Below are 20,715 nucleotides of genomic sequence, written 5' to 3'. Positions count from 1 at the left end.
TCAGGGGAGTTGTAGTTCCAGGGCGTGTCCGGCGCACCCGGCCGCCGACGACCCAGGTGCTTTCAGGTCACAATCGCGAGGTGTGACGGAAGATGTAGTTTTGAGGCGACGCGCCTGGCTCGCCGCAGAGACCGCTGGGAGGACAGGGGCGGTCACAAGGAGGAGCGCCGCGCATGCCCGATGGCACGCGCCCGCGTCCTGATCTGGGCGGTCTGCGCGCTGCGCCTGGCGCTGGCCACTGTCTACTTCCAGGAGGAATTTCTGGACGGAGGTGAAGAGGCAATGGCGGCGGTGGCGGGGCCGTAAGCTCCCCGGAGCCTGTCGCCGCGGGGTGGGCAGGGGCCGAGCCTGGAGGGCCGCTCTCCCTGCCCTGGACCCAGGTCCACACACTTCCCGCCCTCACTGGTGTTTCCTCCCACAGAGCGCTGGAGAAACCGATGGGTGCAGTCCACCAATGACTCCCAGTTTGGGCATTTTAGAGTGTCGTCGGGGAAGTTTTATGGTCACAAAGAGAAAGACAAAGGTTAGTGTAGCATCAGGGGAGAACAGAACCAAGCGTTAAACCCCATCGAGCGACCTTCCAAGGTGGACGTGGTGCAGAAATAACGCTCCTACACCCACTAAGCCACAGTGGGATTTTCCTCGCCTCCTTGCCTGGTTTAAAAATTCTTTTCATACTTGCCCTAGTCATCCAGCTTCATGAGCATCAGGTCAGTTTGGAGAGGAGGGCCTTGCCCACCGAGGGGATACTCCCTTTTTTTTTTTCCTTGCACCAGCGATTGAGCCCAGGGGCGCTTAACCAGTGAGCCGTATCCCCAGTCTGGCTAAGTTGCCAAGTGCCTGGCTAAGTTGCTGAGTCTGACTTTAAACCTGAGATTTTCCTGCTTCAGCCTCCCGAGTCGCACTTCTTTCCACTTTTATTTTTCACGTTAAGAAAAAAAAAGTGGAGGTAAAAGTTGCCTGCTGTCAAGTGCGCACACCGCAGGACTGCAGCACCGCGACTTTCAACCTCTGTACATCCAGGTGAAGAACCCTACCGAAACTCCAGCGGTTAGGTTCTCATCCCCAAGGGAAACCTCTATTTTGGCTTTTCCTTTTCCTTTTGCTTTTCCATTTATTTTTATTTTTTTTTTTTAATTTTGAGTCAGGGCCTCTTTAAATGGCCCAAGCTGGCCTCATACTTGTGATCTTCCTGCCTTAGCCTTTCCAGTAGGTAGAATTAACAGACGTGCACCATCACAGCTGGCTTATTTTGGCTTTTTCTCATATCTAATAGTCAAAGGTGGATGCACTACAGATGTTTTACCAACTCTTTTTGAATAGCTTTTACATTTTTTAGTTGGTAGGGCCAAAAAAAAAAAAAAAGGGAATAATACTTGCTAATTTGTAAAAATGATGTAAATTTTAATGGAATACGTGAAAGCTTGGCATCCCTAAAGTTTCACACAGCCACATGGGTGTTTCCACACATAGTAGCCCATACATTGGACGATGAGTGCTTTACCACTGAACCATATCCACTGCCCTTTTGATTTTTTGTTTTGAGACAGGGTCTTGCTAAGTTCCTGAGGCTGGCTTCAAATTGCTATCCTTCAGCTTTAGTCTCCTGAGTTGTTGGGATTACAGGCACACACCACCCTACTGACTCACGCTAGCCACGTTAGTGCTTCAACATCAAAGTCATAGCTGGCTCAGAGATTGAGTAGCTCACAAGGTCTAAAATATGTCTTACCTGGACATGCAGAAGATTTTTGCCAACTTCAGTTTTTGTTCTTGCAGTGGCAAGGATGGAACCCAGGGCCTTGCACATGCTGGGCAAGTGCTCTATTACTGACCACCTCCCCAGGCCTCGACCACTGATTTATTTATTTATAAGTTTTTTTTTTTTTACACAATACCTTTGTTTGTTTATTTTTATGTGGTGTTGAGGATCGAACCCAGGGCCTCAGGCATGCTAGGCGAGCGCTCTACCACTGAGCCACAACCCCAGCCCCTCAACCACTGATTTAGATGTGGTTTCCCTCTTCACCACCTTCCCGGTCACCTCTGTGTTGGCCGTGTTAGCCTAGGCTACCTGTGAGTCCCGCAGCCTCTGGCTTTGGGTCATGTCTACGTTGTTTTGTAAGATACATGTTGACCTCAGCAGTCAATAAAAATGAGCTCTGTGCCAAAAGTGGGGTGATAATAAACAGGCTACTCCCTGAAACTTGTCGAAGGACAGGACTTCCCACTTTGAGTTGTTTGGGCTCCCTGACACACAGTGTTTTCCCTTCCTCCAGTTTGGATTCCTGAGATTCTGTGCAATATTTTCATTTCTTCAGCACAGTCTGATCCTTCCCTGTGGTCCCCTGAGACCAAGATTTAAAAGCCACGGATGAAAAAGATGAGTCTAATTTAGTCAGACAGAAATGGAAAGTGGTGACAGGATGGGGGTGCTCGTGGAGGGTGACAAGACACAAGAGAGGTGGAGAACCACATGACTTTCAGATTTCCTTGCTTATAGGGGGAGAGAAGGTGCCCTGAGTCCTCTGAGGAGGGAAGGATAGGGAAAAGAGGTGTGGTAGTGGACAGTCAGCCATGAGTTAAGACTTGGACCTATGAGTACCAAATACCAGGTTCATGGATGATCACACAGGGTGGGTCACAATAGGAATGGCCGTCTTCAGGTTGTGCAATAAACTCCAATATAATAAAAGGATTTAGGGCCAGGCGTGGTGGCACACACCTGTAATCCCAGTGACTGTGGAGGCTGAGGCTGGAGGATCACAAGTTCAAGGCCAGTCTCAGCAACTTAGTAAGAACCTGTTTCAAAATAAAAAGGGCTTGGGATGTAACTTCATGGAAAAGTACCCCTGAGTTCAATCCCTGATATCAGAAAAGACAGGGGAAAAAAATAAAAAAGGATTTAGGGGCTGAGGTGTAGCTCAGGAGTTGTAGAGCCCTTGCCTAGCGGCCCTGGATTCCAGTGCTCTGGGTTCCAGCCCTGGTGCTGCGTGTGCATACACACACACAAAAAAAAATAATAATCCATGGGATAATGGTGGACAGTGGCATGTGCCTGTAATCACTGATACTTGGGGGGCAGGGGGTAGAGACAGGAGGATCACAGCTGAGGATATAGCTCAGTAATAGTGCTCTTTCTTCACATGCATGAGGCACTGGGAGCCATCCCCATCCCCAAAGAAGAAGAAGAATGGTCAACTGGGCATGTGGCACATGCCTGTAATCCCAACAACTTGGGTGGCTGAGGCAGGAGGATCACATCAAAGCCAGCCTCAGCAAAAGCGAGGCTCTTGGGGCTGGAGTTGTGGCTCAGAGATAGAGCACTCATCTAGCACATGAGAGGCCTTGAGTACAATCCTCAGCACCACATAAAAATAAAGGTATTAAAAAAATTGAAGGTATTGTGTCCAACTACAACTAAAGGAAAATATTTTTTTAAAAAGCAAGGCACTAAGCAACTCAGTGACACCCTGTCTCTAAATAAAATATGAAATAGGGCTGGGGATGTGGCTCAGTGGTCGAGTGCCCCTGAGTGCAGTCCCTGGTACCAAAATAAATAAATAAATAAAAAGAATCGTGTCTTCATGAAAAGAGCCACCTTGTGGGGCTGGGGATCTAGCTCAGTTGATAGAGTGCTTGCCTTGCATGCACAAGGCCCTGGGTTCAATCCCTAGTACCAAAAAAAAAAAAAAAGCCACCTTGCAAATGACAGCTGGGGACAGTGAAGCTCTTTCCTGTACATCATCGCTCTGTCAGTCATGGTCACATCATCTGCTGTTGTGTTTCTGAGTGTTTTAAGATGAGAAGACGTGGGGTGCTTCTTTCTGTTCTTCATTCAGCTGCTACCCAGGCTTCCTTGTGTATCCTTGCCCCTTAGAAGATGAGGGGGCAAAATTAACTATCCATGATTGGATTGCATATTTGTCATTTAAGGTTGTAACTTAAAACAGTAGAGGTGGGGCTGGGGATGCAGCGCAGTGGCAGAGCCTGCTCAGTATGCACAGACCCTGGGTTTCATCCCCCCGAAATATGTAAACAAATACCATAACAATGATATATGAGGTACAAAAACATCTGGATGCATAAAATACGAGTTTTGTGCAAGCTAGGGACCTATTAGTGATGTGTCCCCAGCATGCTGTGTCAATTCAGGTCATTGTAGACAGCAGCTCCCTGTAAATAGAACATAGATTATCACAGGTAGAGAAAGGGCATCTGTTAGTGTCCATGCTTTACTGAGCACAATGTCATTCCTAACCCTTCACGAGTACTTTCTGTTGGAAGGTCTGCAGACCACTCAGAATGGCCGATTCTACGCCATCTCTGCACGCTTCAAACCATTCAGCAATAAGGGGAAGACTCTAGTCATTCAGTACACCGTGAAACACGAGCAGAAGATGGACTGCGGCGGGGGCTACATTAAGATCTTTCCTGCAGACCTGGATCAGAAGAACCTCAATGGGAAATCACAGTATTATATTATGTTTGGTAAGTTGACATAGCAGAACACAACCCTCTCTGTGGTTCAGACTTTGACAGTGAATATATTTTTTCTGTTTTATTGGATGTTAGGTGCTAGGTGGATTCCTAGACATGGATAGAATACCCCCCACCCCCCGTGCAAGTCGTCTTAGAGAGCAGTGACGTCACAGCTGCTCGCGAGGCTGAGGCAGAAAGATTGCAAGTTCAAGGCTAGTATCTGAAACTCAGCGAGACCCTGTCTCAGAATAAAAAATAAAAAGGACTGAGGATGTAGCTCAGTGGTAGAATGCCCTTGGGTTCATTCCCAATACTGAAAAAAAGAAAAAAAAAGAAAGCTGGGGTGTCACCCCGTGGTGGAGCACGTGCCTGCTAGCACCCGTGAGAGCCTGAGCTCCATCTCCAGCACCGCAAAAAAGAAAAAAGAAACCAAAATGTCTGCTTTAGTTATTTATTATCCTCTTAAAACAAGACACTGGAGCTATCTAGGAAAAAGAAATACCTGCTGAATTAGAGGTGGTTTCACAAATATTTGCTTTTTAGATTTGGTAAACAAAATAATCAGAAATATTCACCAAAATATCACTCTTAACTATATTTCACATGTTTGCTGCCTACGAATTCTGAAGCAGCATAATTTAAAGTAAAAGATGAAAAAGCCTGGGGTGGGGATGCAGCTCAGTGGTACAGAACTCTCTTAGCAAGGGCAAGGCTCTGGGTTCCACTCCCAGCACCACAGAATAAGTAAATATTAAAATAAATTTTCTGGATTATTTTTGTTTTTAACTTGAGATTGCCTCCACTCACTCAGCTCTCCTTCAGTGCTGCCCTGCTCACTCCACTCCAGCCCTTGCTTTGCCAAGCGCTGATGTTGAGGAAGAGAGAAGTATGTTCTGTGGGTCCTTGCCAAGGGCTTTCAATTTGCAGTCCCAGGTTATGCGTAAAACCCCCCAAAACTTGTGAGACAGCCCCTGTTTTACCAATAAGAAGTCTGATTAAAACTACTTGCCCAAGCTGGATATGGTGGCGCACACCTGGAATGCTGGTAGAGACTGAGGAGGCTGAGGCAGGAGGATTCAAGTTCAAAGCTGGCCTCAGCAATTTATCGAGGCCCTAAGCAACTCAGCAAGACCCTGTCTCTAAATAAAAAATGCTTAAAAAGGGCTGGCGATGTGGCTCAGTGGTTAAGTGCCTCTGGGTTCAATCCCTGGTACCACACACACACAAAAAAAATTTGCCCAAAATTAGATCACCCCAAGTTCATCTGTCTACTGCATTTCCTTATGCAAATCATTTACAAGCTTAAATATTTTATTATTGCCATTCATGGAAATATACAGATTTTCTGGCCAGTTTTAGATGTGTTCTATACCTTCATTAAATATTCAAAGTATACAGGTGCTTAAGAATACATAGAGAAATGCTAACTCATTTTGAAGGGAAAAATACATCTCAATCCCAAGGAGGCCAACTTTCAACCAAATATTTCACATGCCATAGCTCTTGTTTAAAAAATTGAATTGGAATGTTGACCAGTGATGACAGAAAAGGAAATTCTATAAACACATGTCCTTTGAATGCAGCTGGGAGACAGACCAAGTGTATTTTGTCAACCCCACAGGTCACTATTTCCAAGTTCAAAGTAGTTTATGCTTCTGGACAGTTGATAATGTTCTTTTTGTTTTGTTTTTGCTATTTGGGGCTGGGGATGGAACCCAGGGCCTGGCACATGCTAAGCATGCGCTCTATCACTAAGCTACACCCACAGCCCCCAAATTGATAACATACTTAAAGTAATTTCAGGCAGCCTGGGTTACTGTGATTCATTCTGGAATTTTGTCACTGCAAATTGCCAAGAAATGTTAAAAGTACAATCTAGAAGAAATCTACGGTGTTCACAGTGGATTTTTCTATCAGAATCCCCAGGGGTAGGTAGGTGCCACCAGGGTCAGTGGATTTGGTGGAATTCCATCTAAGACAGGGAGAAAAGAAAATAAAAAAGATGTTTTAGGATAATCTTTTTTTAATTTTTATTTTTCAGTTTTAAGTGGACACAATATCTTTATTTTTATTTTATTTTTTTTAGTGTGGTGCTGAGAATCAAACCCAGTGCCTCATGCATGCTAGATGAGTGCGCTACCACTTGAGCCACATCCCCAGCCCCTGTTTTAGGACAATCTTAAGGCTTAATCTGTAAAGCAAAAGCAGGGTAATTGTAAACACCTTCAGAAATCTTGGTGAATTTTCCAGATACCTCCTATAAACTTTGTTTATCATATTCAGAACTCCAGTCTCTTATCTGGCCCCATCTTGGAGAATTCCATCTCCTTAGTGACTGGATTCCCCCCCACACACGATGGGGGTGGAATCCGGGGCCTCACGCATGTTGGGCAAGCATCCTGATGTTCTAGACCAGGGAGGACACCATGGCGTGGTGAGGCTGAGTCGTTGAGAGCTGGGATGAGCTCTGAAGCCTGCTCCCTGCACCTGGCCCCAGGTGCAGGTCAGAACTTCAGGCCAGGGGCTGGGGGAGCAGCTCCGTGACAGACCGTGTGCCTCTCATGCGCAGGGCCCTGGGTTCCATCCCAGCTCCACAAAGGAAAAGAGCTTCAGTCGGAGGCTGAGGCTGAGGCTGAGGAGGGGCCGGGGCACTGCTGGACTGTCAGCCTGCCTTTGCTTCTGTGCTGGGTGGGTTTTTTTTAACATTTATTTTTTAGTTTTAGGTGGATACCGTATGTTCACATTTATGTGGTTCTGGGATGGAACCCAGTGCCTCGTGCATGCTAGGCGAGCGCTCTACCACTGAGCCACCACACCAGCCCCTCTGTGCTGGTTTGTCCTTGAGTCCAAGGTGGCTTCAAAGGCCAGAGGAGATCTTACTGGGAGAAGGCGGTCACTACCCGCAGATCTTCACATGAGCATCTGATCATTCCTGGACATACGAGTTTCCTGTGCCTCATGTATCTAAGGAGAAAAGTTGGTTATCCTATGGTAGATCATCATGGAAGAAAACTGAGAGCACCTGATATTTTTTTTTGTAGGACCTGATATTTGTGGATTTGATATCAAGAAAGTTCATGTTATTTTACATTTCAAGAATCAGTATCATTCAAACAAGAAATCAATCAGATGTAAGGTAAATGCCCTCATATTCAAATGATTGTCTTAGTTATTTTCTTCCTGCCTTCATTTTTGGTTTTGTTTTTTGTTGAGACAGATCTTGCTGTTGCCCAGGCTGGTCCTGAACTCCTGGGCCCGAGTGTCTGGGGGGTCTCCTGGCCTGCAGGGGAGGCCACCACGCTCCAGTTTCATTAACTCCTGCCTGATGATAAGTTTAGAGAGAAGGGTTTTGATCTTTCAGTATTTAAGAGCCAGGGAAGGGTCCTAGCAAATATGCCTCTTGTCCCTGGTTTCCAGTGGGTGGCCCTTTAGTGACACTGTCTACTTTGGTTTGTTTTCTGAGGTTTTCATCTAGTGGCAGGTCACTCTTCGCTGTGGTTTATGACGTCAGGTTATAATTGACCCCCTGAGGGTCACAATAGCATAGTCATTGGATATTTTAACCGTATCTATCATCATTAAAGAATGAAATATTCAAAATGAAAAAAAAACCATTCTGGAGTAATTAGACAATCTTCAAAATCCCAGAACATTGAAACGGGAATATTTCTAAAGTGAAATCATACTTTCCTGTCTTTTTGCCCAGGGATTCCTGTGGAAATGACGCTTTTTGTCTTTGAGCCCTCCTCAGAACTCGGTTATGTACTGAATTATGTGCTCTGGTGTTGGAGGGGGCACTCAGGCCTGCCTGGATGCCCGCACGGCCAGCAGAGGCTGCCAACGGCCCAGAGCAGGGCTCCAAAGAGGCAGTTTGCCAGGTCCCTTAGCCTGGGCTGGTGAGGAGGAAGGGCCCCTCTCCCCCCACCCTCTGTATGGAGTGTAAACCTCAGGAAGCAGGGACTGTCCCCTGGGCACTCTAGCACCTAGAACTCGGTGAAAATGGGCAGGAGACACAAAGGTTTCTCAGTGTCATTGCCGCTGGAGGGGAGGTGCCTGCAGCCATTCTTTATCCACTCGCAACCCTCTCAGGGGAGCAGATGGCCTCCTCACAGACCCTGGAGACTGCAGGGTCCTCTCTGGGTCCTAAAGGATCAGCGGGTTCTCCTGCACACCATGCTTGTCGTGACACCCCTCCTGCAGGGGCGAGACAGCCCACACCCCCGTCTTCCTCCCTCTTCAGTTCAGTTCAGCTGAACACCAGGGGGACAGGGAGCAAAAGGAGAGGAGGCCCCAACAGCCTGGAACACGCCAAGGAGCTTGTTCTGTAGAGAGGAAAGGACATGGTCGTCTTGGGTCAGAAAGCCCACGTGGCCCTGAGTGGCACCCATAGGCTCCCTCAGACTGTGTTGCTACAGGGCTAATGATGTGGCCTTGCTTCACAGCACCTAGTTGACCTCCTGGCCTCGGGGAAGAACACTGTTGTGTTCACAGGGCTTTGGTTGGTTCTGCAACACTGTGGAGGAAAGGTCCAGAACCCCACAGTGCTTGGTCCTCCAGGGTTTTCAAAGAGGGAATCTGATCTTCCTGTTAGTTGGCTTTGTATTACTATGACAAAGTACCTGAGACAGCCAACTTAAAAAGAGAAAAGGTTGGGGCTGGGGATGTGGCTCAAGCGGTAGCGCGCTCGCCTGGCATGCGTGCGGCCCGGGTTCGATCCTCAGTACCACATACCAACAAAGATGTTGTGTCCGCCGAGAACTGAAAATAAATATTAAAAATTCTCTCTCTCTCTCTCTCCTCTCTCACTCTCTCTTTAAAAAAAAAAAAGAGAGAGAGAGAAAAGGTTTGTTTGGGCTCATTGTTTGGTGGTTTCAGCCCATGGTTGATTGGCTTTGTTGCTTCATGCCTGTGGCATCATGGTAGAGGCTTGTGGCAAAGGCAGCCCATTAACCTTGTGGCTGAGAATGAAAAAAGATTAAAAGACAACTGGTGTCCCTTTCAGGGGCACCCCTCCAGTGACCTAACTTCCTCCCACAGCCATCCCACCTCTTAACGGTTCTAGCAGCCCTCAATAGCACCACAGGCTGGTGACCAAGCCTTTAACACGTGGGCCTTGGGGACACTTATCCAACCATAGCCGGAACCATGTTATCTGCACCGAGGGGAACCAGCCACACAAGAGAGGGGCTGGGAGGAGAGGGGGTCTTCTGCGGCAGTGTGGCTGTTCCACAGGATGCCCCTCCCTCTTTAATCTTTATTTCATTTTTCTGTGGTGCAGGGGCTAGAACCCAGGGCCTCTCACATGCTGGGCATGAGCTCTACTATGGAGCTACACCCCGACCCAGGATCCCATTTTGAAGACCAACCCCTCTTCCCAGGGCCTCCCCAGGTCTCCTTGCTGCACCCAAGGCTTGCCTGGAGCCTGCTTTAAACTGGTATTCAGACCCGCGTTGAAACAGCACAGGTTTCACAGCGACCCTCCTCTAACCTGGCAGGTTGATGGCTTCACACACCTGTACGCTCTGGTTTTAAGACCAGACCTTTCTTATGAAGTGAAAGTTGACGGTCAGGTCATCGAGTCCGGCAGCATTGAATACGACTGGAACTTGACCTCGTTTAGGAAAATGGAAGAGTCTTCAGCAGAGTCTAAGGATTGGAATCAGGCAAAAGACGCGAAAGCCCAGGTATGGATTTTTCCTGAACAACTCTGGGAAGTGTATGAGGTGTGCGAGATCAGTTTGGAAGCACCTAGCTACTGTACAGTCACAATCTTATGACTGCTCTCCCCAGGGTACAGGCCCCTGAGACCAGCCGCACAGTACACGTTTCGGCAGATGGCAAGAGAGCTTTTTGATATTTGAGATTCAAACAAGTTGGATGTTGCTTTTTTTAATTTCTTTTTTTTAGCTGTACATGGACACAATACCTTGGTCTCATTTATTTTTACGTGATACTGAAGGTCAAACCCAGTGCCTTACAGGAGCGAGGCAAGCACTCTACTGTTGAGCCACAACCCCAGCCCCTAGGGTCTTTTTCTCTAAGCAGTGTTTTTATGCTGAAGATGGAACTCAGGACCTTGAACATGCTGAGCACTGCTCTGAGCCGCACTCCAGCCCTAACCAATGTTTTCTTAATAAAAGGATAATTATTTATTGAAATTGTCATATACAGGGTAGGGTATGTAACTCAGTGGTGGAATATTTGCCTAACTTGTGTGGGCCCTGAATTCCATCCCTATCACCACACACACACATACAATCTTCTTATTTCTGTTATCTTGAGAAAACACTTGTACAAGACTTGTATGCTTTTTTCTTTTTTTTGATACTGGGGATTGAACCCAAGTGTGCCTAACCACTGACCCACATGCCAGCCTTTTTGATTTTTTGAGACAAGGTCTCACTAAGTTGCTTAGGGTCTTGCCACAGTGCTGAGGCTGACCTCGAACTTGTGATCCTCCTGCCTTAGCCTCAAGTTTACAGGCATGTGCCACGATGCACAGCTTTTATGATTTTTTTATAGGGGATTATCTGAATATTGGTAAATCCAATATTTTGGATCAACATATTTTCTAACATGTTTATTTATTCAATATCTACTAATGTGTGTGTGTGTGTGTGTGTGTGTGTGTGTGTTTATGTTTATATATTCAGTTCACTCTCTGTACCTGTAGGTTCTGTATGCTTGGATTCACCAACTCTGAATCAAAATGCTAGCAAAAAGTTTCATCCATACTGAACGTGTACAGACTTTTTTTCTAGTCATGATGCTTTAAACAGTATAACAACTATAGATGCGTCATTTACAATGTATTAGGTGAGGCATTTTAAAGTACACAGGAGGATATGTGTAGGTTTATGCAAATACTGTATCATTTTATAGAAGGAACTTGAGCATACAAAGATTTTGGTGTAGGAGGGAAATCTTGGAACTATCATCTGTAGATATCTTGGGATGACTGTATACATTTGTGTGAGTGAGTATGTGTGTGTGTATTTAGACAGCTGTTACAAAGTCCTCTAACTGGATAGCTTGTAATCAACAGAATTTATGTCTGAAAGTTCTAGATGTTATGAGTCCAAGGTGTCAACATGGTTAGTTTCTGGCGAGGGCTCTCTTCCAGACTGGAGATGGTTCGTTTCCTGCTGTACCCTCACAGGAGGGTGAGAAAGCTCTCTAATGTCACTTTTACAAAAGCACTCGTCCCATTCATGAAGGTTTTACCTTCATGACTTTTTCGTCTCCTATGTTAGTCAGTTTTCTGTTACTGTAACAAAATACTTGTGATAATCAACTTAAAAAGAGGAAAGATTTGAGTCCCTATCTCTAAATGAATTAAAAAAGGGCCAGGATAGAGCCCTTGCCTGACATATGCAAGGCCCTGAGGATGCTCAGCACTGAAGAAAGGGGGAGGGGTTGTTTGGGCCCAGTTTTAGGGGTTTCAGTCCATGGTTCTGGGCCTATTGCCTTGGGCCTCGTGTTTAAAGCATGTTGGAGGGTGCTGATGACCGGTCGCAAAAGGAAAGAAGGAAAAGGCTGGGGTCCTGATATCCCCTCAAGGGCACACCCCTGCTGACCAGAAGACCTCCTCTAGGCCCCAGCTCCTCAGTGTTCCACCATCATCTCACAGTGCCACAGACTGGGGACAGAGCCATTAGCATATGAGCCTTTGGGGGATACTTATCCAAACCCTAGCACCCCCCGGAGGCCCAGACCCCTAGTATCGTTCAGGGTACGAGTTCAACCTGGGACTTTCAGGGAGACGCCAGCATTCTGTGCACTGCCGTGTGGGTGTGTAAATAACTTGATAATGTAACTATTTAAAAAAATATTTTTAGTTGTAGATGGACACAATATCTTTGTTTTTATTGACTTGTTTTTTGTGTGGTGCTGAGGACTGAATCCCGTGCCCCATGCCTGCGAGGGCAGCGCTCTACCGCTGAGCCATGACCCCTCCTGCCACTGCTTTTTTCTGCTACTCAGAAGTCCCCGGATAAACCTTGCTGCAGTATATAGTTGTCCCCCCCCCCCCCGCCATTTTCTGGAACAATTGTGCACAGCCAGAAACAAAAGACGATTTACCATCAGGGCTGTACGTGTGTGGCTCCCACCCTCGTGACTTTGGGCTTTCACACCACTGAAATCCTGTGGAGGGATGGTGGGGGACGAGGCCATGTGGGTGCGACTGGAGCCCCGGCAGGGTCGAGGAGGCCAGGCACTTGGCTCTTTGACAACTAAGTTAAACAGGAGAGGGGGTCATCATGGCAGGGGTTGGGGCTGCCCCGAGTTCCTCTCAGGGCTGGGGTGGGGCTTGGTGGCAGGGCTCTGGCCTCGTGTGGGGGAGGCCCTGGGTTCCATTCCTAGTGAACTCCCCCAACTCGTCTGACTGTTTTGTCTTCCTCTCACGACGCTGAAGGACTGGGAGCAGCATTTCCTGGATGCCAGCGCCAGCAAGCCCAGCGACTGGAACAGCGAGCTGGATGGGGACTGGCAGGCGTCCCTGCTCCAGAAGCCGCCCTACCAGGTGAGGGGCCTCCCTGCCACGTCCTGGGACACTTGGGCTGCACCTCCCCTGCCTGGGCCATTGGGACCACCGTATGTTTGCTGTTGCAGGATGGCCTGAAACCAGAGGGCATTGACAAAGATATCTGGCTTCACCGGAAGATGAAAAACACCAACTACCTGACCCAGTATGACCTCTCAGAATTTGAGAACATTGGTGCCATTGGACTGGAGCTCTGGCAGGTCGCTCATCTTTTTTTTTTAATATTTATTTTTTAGTTACAGGTGGACACAACATCTTTATTTTATTTTCATGTGGTGCTGAGGATCGAACCCAGTGCCCCAGGCATGCCAGGCGAGTGAGAGCACAGCCCCAGCCCTGGTCACTCATCATGAATTTGCTTTCGTTTCATATCTCTGAACTCAAAGGTGAAGTCCTTGATTTGCATTCCTGCTTTTCAGTGAGAACTTAACCAGGTGCTGGGACCCGAGCTGGGGGACAGCTGTGCTTCCCACATGCCTGTCGCCTTGGAATTCCCCTCTTTTTTTTTCATATTTTTAGTTATAGATGGACCTTTATTTTGTTTATTCAGTTTCATGTGGTGCTGGGGATCGAACCCAGGGCCTCACACATGCTAGGCAAGCGCTCTACCACTGAGCCACAGCCCCCGCTGGAGTTCCCCTCCTATGCTTGGAACTTCTCTGCTCAGAGCTGGCTTGGGCCTGGGATTCTGCATTCCCAGCCAGCTCCAGGGGTGCCGGCCCAGCAGGCCCTCTACCCACACTCCCAGCAGCGGGGCTCTGGGCAGCACTCCCCGATGGCAATGGCCGTTCTAGGCACTGGGGAGCTTTTCAAAGTCCCCATGCCCAGATGCTGGTTGCATCCACATCCCTGGGGGTGAGGCCCAGGGATAAAGAGATTTTTAGCTCTTTTTTTTGTTGGGGGACTGCTAGGGATGGAACCCTGAGCCTCACAATTGTTAAATTCATGCACCACCCCTGAGTCTCACCCCTAGCCCACATAGAGGGTACAGTTTAGTATTCCTGAAATGGACTTAAGTGCCTTCTACTATTTTTTTTTTTTTTGTACTAGAGATTGCACTCAGGGGCACCAGACCACTGAGCCACATCCCCAGCCCTATTTTGTATCTTATTTAGAGACAGGGTCTCACTGAGTTGCTTAGCACCTCCCTTTTGCTGAGGCTGGCTTTGAACTCATGATCCTCCTGTCTCAGCCTCCTGAGGCCCTGGGATTACAGGCCTGCACTACCATGCCCGGCCCACCTTTACTATTGAGAGCCAACCAGTTTATAGTATTGAGCTAAATACAACATCAATAATGAAGACTTCTTTTTCATCTACAGGTGAGATCTGGAACCATCTTTGATAACTTCCTGATCACAGACGATGAAGAGTATGCTGAGAATTTTGCCAAGGCCACCTGGGGCGAAACCAAGGTATGACGGATACACACAGTGAACTTTGATCATTCATCTTTTTCAAACACTTTGTGCCAAAGTCTATCACTTAGGAAAGGGCTGGCTGAATTTTTACTAGTGGACACCTGAGCCAGGTCAGAACACAGAAGGTCACCTGCACTCTGCAGCCTCCACACACTCCCCCCCCCAGGTGAACTCTGTCCCACCAGCGTGTCCCTCTGACCTCTTTCTGAAACTCATGTGAAGGGAAGCGCACCAGTGTCCCATTTCTGTATCAAGTGGCCGAGGTTGTCACCTGCTGAAGGGAGAAGGTCTATCCAGATTCACAGTTCTGAGGTTTTAGTCCTTGATCAGTTGGTCCTGTGGCTCTGGGGCCTGAGGCCGACACGGTGTCTGGAGACCACTGGGAGAACAAGCCACTGACCTCCTGGTGAGCCAGGGAGCAGGGAAGAGAGGAGGCTGCAGAGAACAGGCTCCCACCCCACCAAGCCTGCCAAGGGCACACCCAGTGACCCAAGCCTCCCCTTTACAGTGCCATCCCCCTCGGGAGCACTTGGGAACCAACCTTTAGCACTTGGGCCCATGGGCCTTTGGGGGACAAACCATAGCAGGGCCCCCCATTCTGGACTGTTGGAGACAGCGTCGTTCGTTCACACTAGTGTGTGGAGCAGCAGCACTTTCTTCCTGGTTTTGGTGAGAACTGGGTGTGAGCCCAGGGTGTCCCACCACTAAGCTTCATCCTGGGCCATCTGTGTGTTTATACAGACAGACAGACTTACTGGGGAACCACCTAAGGGTGCTTAACCATTGAGATGCTTTTTTTTTTTTTCTTTTTTTCCTGGAGTCAGGGTCTCACTAAGTTGCTTAGGGCCTCACTATGTTGCTAAGGCTGGCTTTGAACTTGTGAACCTTCTGTCTCAGCCTCCTAAATTACTGGAATCACAGGCATGCCCCACCCCGCACCCAATTTACTTTTTTATTTTTGAGACAGGATCCTGCCAAGTTGCCAAGGCTGGTCTTAAACCTGTGATCCTCCTGCCTCAGCCTCCTGAGTCGCTGGGATTACAGGCATGGGCCCTGCCCCCATGACAAATAGCTCGTTCTCACTGTGAGAATATTCCAGAATGTATGTGCTCATTCTCTGTTGATGCAGCTTTGGCTTGCCTCCAGTTTGGGGCCTTGTGAAGGAGGCTGTTCTGAGACTCTGTAGAGAGACACCTCCTTATCAATACAGGGCAAATTCCAAGGGCCAGTGGGTAGGACTGAAACCTCTATGGTCTGTGTTTTATATAGGGTTTTAATTTATAAATCAGCCACAAAAAGAGATGAACAACAATAACTAATAATAAAATAGAACTAGTATTGACACTGTACTGCGATGATAGCTATTTAAAAGTTGTGAATTATTCTTGAAATTTTCCAGTACATATTTTTGAACCATTTTTGATGGTGATCAAGTGAGATCTTGGGTGAGGGGCGGCTCCTGTGTGTGTGTGTGTGTCTGTAGTGGACACATGTCCAGGAGTGGACTGCTGGGCCACTTGAATGTGCTACAGTTTAGATCTCAAGTGCCCCCAGAGGCCCATACGTTGAAGACTTGGTCCCCAGCCTGTGGTGCTTGTAGAGGTGGGCCTTGTAGAAGCAAGCTCCGTCACTGGGGACGTGTCCTTGAAGTGGCTCTTGGGATGCTGGCCCCTTCCTCTTTATCCCTTTGCCTCCTGGCTGCCATGAGGTGAGAACTTCCTGTTCCATGTGCTCCCTGCTGTGTGGCTGCCCCACCACAGACCCAAGGCAATGGGGCCACGTGGTCAGGGACTGAAGCCCCCGAGACCCTGAGCCAGAGTAAACCTCTGCTGCTCATAGAGTGATCATCCAGGTGCTGGGTCACAGTGGAGCTGATGGGCAATGGCTTGGTGTGGCCAAATGGTTTTCAATGCAGTTATCCTTTCTACAGTGGTGACAGTTGCAGCTGTGCCACATCTGTGACATTGCTGGTATTGTTAATTGTTGTTAAGTCAGATTTATTGAGGTCTAATCTACCCATTATGAAGTTCACCCTTTTAGGCATACAATTCTGAATTTGGACAAATACATATCATTCTGAAACCAACACCGAAAATCAAGAGGTGGAATAGGTCCATCACCCCAAAAGGTGTCCTTGGGCCCTTTTTAGTCACCCCCTCACCAACCAGGCATCAGTCCTGTGGTCCGCCTTTTCCAGAATGTTGTCGAGTACACGGCCTGTGGAGCTGCTCAGGTCTGGGCTCTCACTTTGCTAAGTGTGCACCCCGCCACGGAACCACACTCGCGGCCCCGGGAGCTGCTTCTTTAACCAGGTGTGAGGTGTCTGAGACTCACGTGGGCTGTGGCCGAGTCAGGAGGTCGTTTCTCTTATCGCCTCATAGTCTGTTGGTTTCCTAGCTTGGCCTGTTTCCAGGTTTGGCCACATGCGTGTTCTAGACTCCCATTACTTCAGTCGAATACCGGAGACAATTTAGAATGAGGACTTCTTCCGCTCAGTGTTTTAGAGGTCACGGTCCCTGGTTGGCCCCGTTGCTTTGAAGTCTAGAGCGAGGCAGCGCACCACAGCAGGAGTGTGTGACCAAGAGCGCCACTGGCCTTGTGGCCAGGAGAGAAACAGTGACAGAGGGAGGGCTGGCCCATGATGCCCTAGGCTTCACGCCTTGAGTTCCCGCCACCTCCCAGGAGCACCAAGGTGGGGACCGGGCCTTCAACACAGGGGCCTTTGGGGACATTGGAGATCCAAACCATAGCAACAACAAAGCTGCTATAAATGTTTCATACGGTATTCTCATTTCTTTGGGGTAAATCCCCGGGAATGGGCTGCCAGGTCACATGGGCACGTCCAGACTCTCTCCAGACGACAGCACCATTGTGCGGTCCTGGCCACCCTTCGGCTCCTGTTGGTGCAGTGGTGTCTCACTCTGGTTTAATTTCATTTCCCGGATGACAAGTGAAGGTGAGCCTTGTTTCGTAGCTTCCTGTGGCCACTTGGAGGTCCTCTTGTGAAAGGCCTGGGTTGACATAGGCTTCAAGTCCACCACGGTGGTGCCCACTTATAGTCCCAGCTATTCAGGAGGCTGAGGCAGGAGGGTCACTTGAGCCCAGGAGTTCGAGGCCAGCCTGGGCAACATAGCAAGACACAGTCTCTTAAGAAAAGTAAAAATCCAGGATTTATTTTCACTTGGGCAGGGGGAGGCCAACAGATCAGGAGATGACTGCCATTAAAATGATAGTTCTTGTTACAGTTACACCAAGAGAGCCCACGATGCCACACAGGGCCACATAGGGCACTAGGGTCAGCCAGGAGGCAGAGGGAGCGTGGGGAAAACTTGGGCAGGAACCTTTAATGTGGTTTCCACAGGAAGAAGCTAGTATGTCACCACAAGCAGACTCTGAATTGATGACGGTGAATTGTTTCAGTGGGCTTTGGGGCGTAGTGGCCACCCCTAGTTGTCTGGTTCTAGGTGATGAGAGCAGGGGTAACGGCCCAGAGGGCACGAGCTCAGCTGGAGGAGGTGGTTGGGGTATGGGCTTTGGATCATTTAGGTTGCGCAGGAAAGGCATTGTGTCAATCGTTTTCTGAGTCTGGATTACTTGTAAAGAAAAGAAGTTTATTCAGTTTACAGTTTGGGAGACAGAAAGTCCCAAGATTGGCAGCTCCATCTGTTTAGCCGCTAGTGAGGGCCCCCTTGGCTGGGTGACAATATGGCAGAGAAATGGAAAAGGAACTGATCACGTGCAGAAGGGTGGACAGTCCAAACTTGTGAGGACTAATTCACTTTGCAAGACAAATATGAACCTCTTCCAAAGTTGGTGGCCCCATGACCTAGTTATCTCCCACTATGACCTGCCTTTTTTTTTCAGTACTAGTTATTAAACCCAAGAGTACCATCAAGCTACATCCCCAGTTCTTTTTATTTATTTTGATATAGGGTCTTGCTAAGTTGTGGAAGATCTCACTGAATTGCTGAGGCTGGTCTCAAACTTGCAATCCTCCTGCCTCAGCCTCCTGGGTCACTGAGATTACAGTGTGCCCCTATACAGCGGGCTGACTGGGAATCGATTTTTTTTTAACCAGGGATTGAAACCAAGGGTGCTTAGCCACTAAGCTACATCCCCAGCATTCCCCCACCAGCTTTTATATATATATATATATATATATAATTTTGAGATAGTCTTGCTAAATTGCTTAGGGCCTCACTAAATGTTGAGCTCATGATCCTCCTGCCTTTGCCTCCCGACCTGCTAGGATTACAGGGGAACACCACTGTACCTGGCTGGAAATCTTCTTGTCCTTCACCTTCCTGGTCATTCCATGTGCCGTGATTTTCTTACTTAGATTCTGGGGCTTCTGTTTATGGGTCCGTTCACCGATCTGTTCTTTGATGTCCCTCGTGCTCTGGAAATACAGGAGGATGCATGTGTTCCTCTGACTGCCAGAATAAATGTCCACAAATGAGTTTGTTAAAACAACAGGAATGTATCCCCCTGGGTCTGGAGGCCAGAAGTCCAAAACCAGTATTGGTTTGGGGTATTGATCCCTCCTGTGTATTAAATCAAAATGTGTACTTAAAAAACCCCAGTATTGGTGGGCCGCAGCCAGGGCAGCCTCGGGGCCGTGCTTGCTCTGAATGCTCTCAGGCAGGTCCTGGTGTCCCTGGTGGCTGGCTGCATGTCTCAGCCTCAAATTCCATCTGGCCTTCTCCTCTTGTCTCTGTGTGTCAAAACTCTTTTTAGCCCTCTCTTATGAGGACATTTGTGATTGGATTTAGGGCCCATCTGAAAAACGAGGATGGTGTGATTTTGTGGAACATCCCTTCAAGGCCCAGGGGTTTCAAGGCCTGGACGCCAGCCTGTGTGCTACTAGGAGGTGGTAGAACCTTTAAGAGGTGGGGCCTCGCGAGAGGGAATTTGGAGGATGTTCCATTGAAGGGGATGTTGGGACGCTAGCCTGTTCCTCCCTTTTGCTACCTGGCTGCCATGAGTTGAGCAGTTTCCTTTGCTACACGCTCCCTGTCATGATGCACTGCTTGCCACAGACCCAAAAGTGACAAGGTCAAGGCACCATGAACTGAAACCTCTGAAACCTGAGCCAAAAGCCTTTCCAAGAACCCTTTCCCACATAAGGTAACATTTGCAGGTTTTGGGGACTAGGATTTATTTTGTGTGTGTGGTGCTGGGGAGAGGACCAAGGCCTTCATGTGCTGGGCAAGTGCTCCAGAACTGAGCCCCACCCCCACCCTAGGGATTAGGATTGCCATCTTTAGGGGCTCTTTTTCTTTTTTGGGGGGTGAGTGGGTGGGTACCAGGGATTGAACTCAGGGGCACTCGACCCCTGAGCCACATCCCCAGCCCTGTTTTGTATTTTATTTAGAGACAGGGTCTCACTGAGTTGCTTAGTGTCTCGCTTTTGCTGAGGCTGGCCTTGAACTCGTGATCCTCTTGCCTCAGCCTCCCGAGCCCCTGGGATTACAGGCAAGTGCCACCACACCTAGCTAGGGGCTCTTTTTAAGCCAGCTGTAGGTGGTATGGAAGCTTCTGGAAAGCAGGGAGAGATTGACATGCATATGGCCCGCCACTGGGCTCCCAGTAAGCGTGATCTACGGCCACTGGAGTCTTTGTTGTTGTGTTTCTCCAGGGTCCAGAGAGGGAGATGGATGCCATACAAGCCAAGGAAGAAGTGAAAAAAGCCCGCGAGGAAGATGAGGAACTCCTGGCAGGAAAGTTTCATATGCGTGAAAGTCATTTCAATAGATATTACAGGCGGGATGAGCTTTAGTCATCCCTATTATAAAGATGACTGATAAAAACCTTGTTTCTACTTTAATCTGCATTGAAAAGGTCACTTGGTAACTGGTCCGGCTTTCTTTTAAAAACGTTCCGTGCTTTTGGTGGGGTCAGTCACGTTTTCCTCAGTGATCCCTATGCACCAGGAAGTTCCCCTCCCCAGATCTGAGCGCTGGAGGCCACAGACCAGCAGGAATCTGGTCAAATACATGACGCTCTTAATCTCTAAAATGTTTTTATAAAATAAAAGTTGATAAGATGCATTTTGAAAAAGAGCAGTGCTTTATTTCTCTAGTTGTAAATCACTAATAACATATGAAAGTTTCTCAATATAAAACCCTTTTTAAAAAATTTTTATTTGTTTGTTTTATGCAGTGCTAAGGATTGAACCCAGTGCCTCACACCTGCTAGGCAAGCGCTCTGCCACTGGGCTACAGCCCCAGCCCAAATTCTTTTTTTTTTTTTTTTTTAATTGAGGTGC

The 20,715-nt window shown here is 48.1% G+C and overlaps 1 protein-coding gene across 3 annotated transcripts; it reads left to right on the top strand.

The window, feature by feature from the left end:
- The first annotated feature begins 32 nt into the window (after positions 1–32).
- Positions 33–20,491, top strand: CALR3 (calreticulin 3). 3 transcript variants are annotated; one of them, XM_081287859.1, is made up of 9 exons: positions 33–271; positions 422–523; positions 4,288–4,491; positions 7,524–7,618; positions 9,978–10,166; positions 12,899–13,006; positions 13,096–13,227; positions 14,349–14,441; positions 20,086–20,491. In XM_081287859.1, the coding sequence occupies exons 1-9, from the start codon at positions 181–183 to the stop codon at positions 20,224–20,226; spliced, it is 1,155 nt and encodes a 384-aa protein (XP_081143985.1). In that variant the 5' UTR covers positions 33–180; the 3' UTR covers positions 20,227–20,491. The 3 variants fall into 3 exon arrangements, with proteins under 3 accessions (XP_081143985.1, XP_081143986.1, XP_081143987.1); XM_081287861.1 differs by having other exon boundaries at positions 196–302; XM_081287860.1 differs by lacking the exon at positions 422–523.
- Positions 20,492–20,715: the final 224 nt, after the last annotated feature.

Source organism: Spermophilus citellus, assembly GCF_964194105.1.
Source record: "Spermophilus citellus genome assembly, chromosome: 3".
NCBI classification, from domain to species: domain Eukaryota; kingdom Metazoa; phylum Chordata; class Mammalia; order Rodentia; family Sciuridae; genus Spermophilus; species Spermophilus citellus.
Note: the sequence above shows the minus strand (reverse complement) of the source record. Positions and strands in the feature narration are given on the sequence as shown.

Coding starts and splice junctions, on each gene's coding strand:
- CALR3 (XM_081287859.1), top strand. CDS start 181: ATGGCACGCGCCCGCGTCCTGATCTGGGCGGTCTGCGCGCTGCGCCTG. Junction 524..4,287: donor TCACAAAGAGAAAGACAAAG/GTTAGTGTAGCA, acceptor TTCTGTTGGAAG/GTCTGCAGACCACTCAGAAT. Junction 13,007..13,095: donor TCCAGAAGCCGCCCTACCAG/GTGAGGGGCCTC, acceptor TTGCTGTTGCAG/GATGGCCTGAAACCAGAGGG.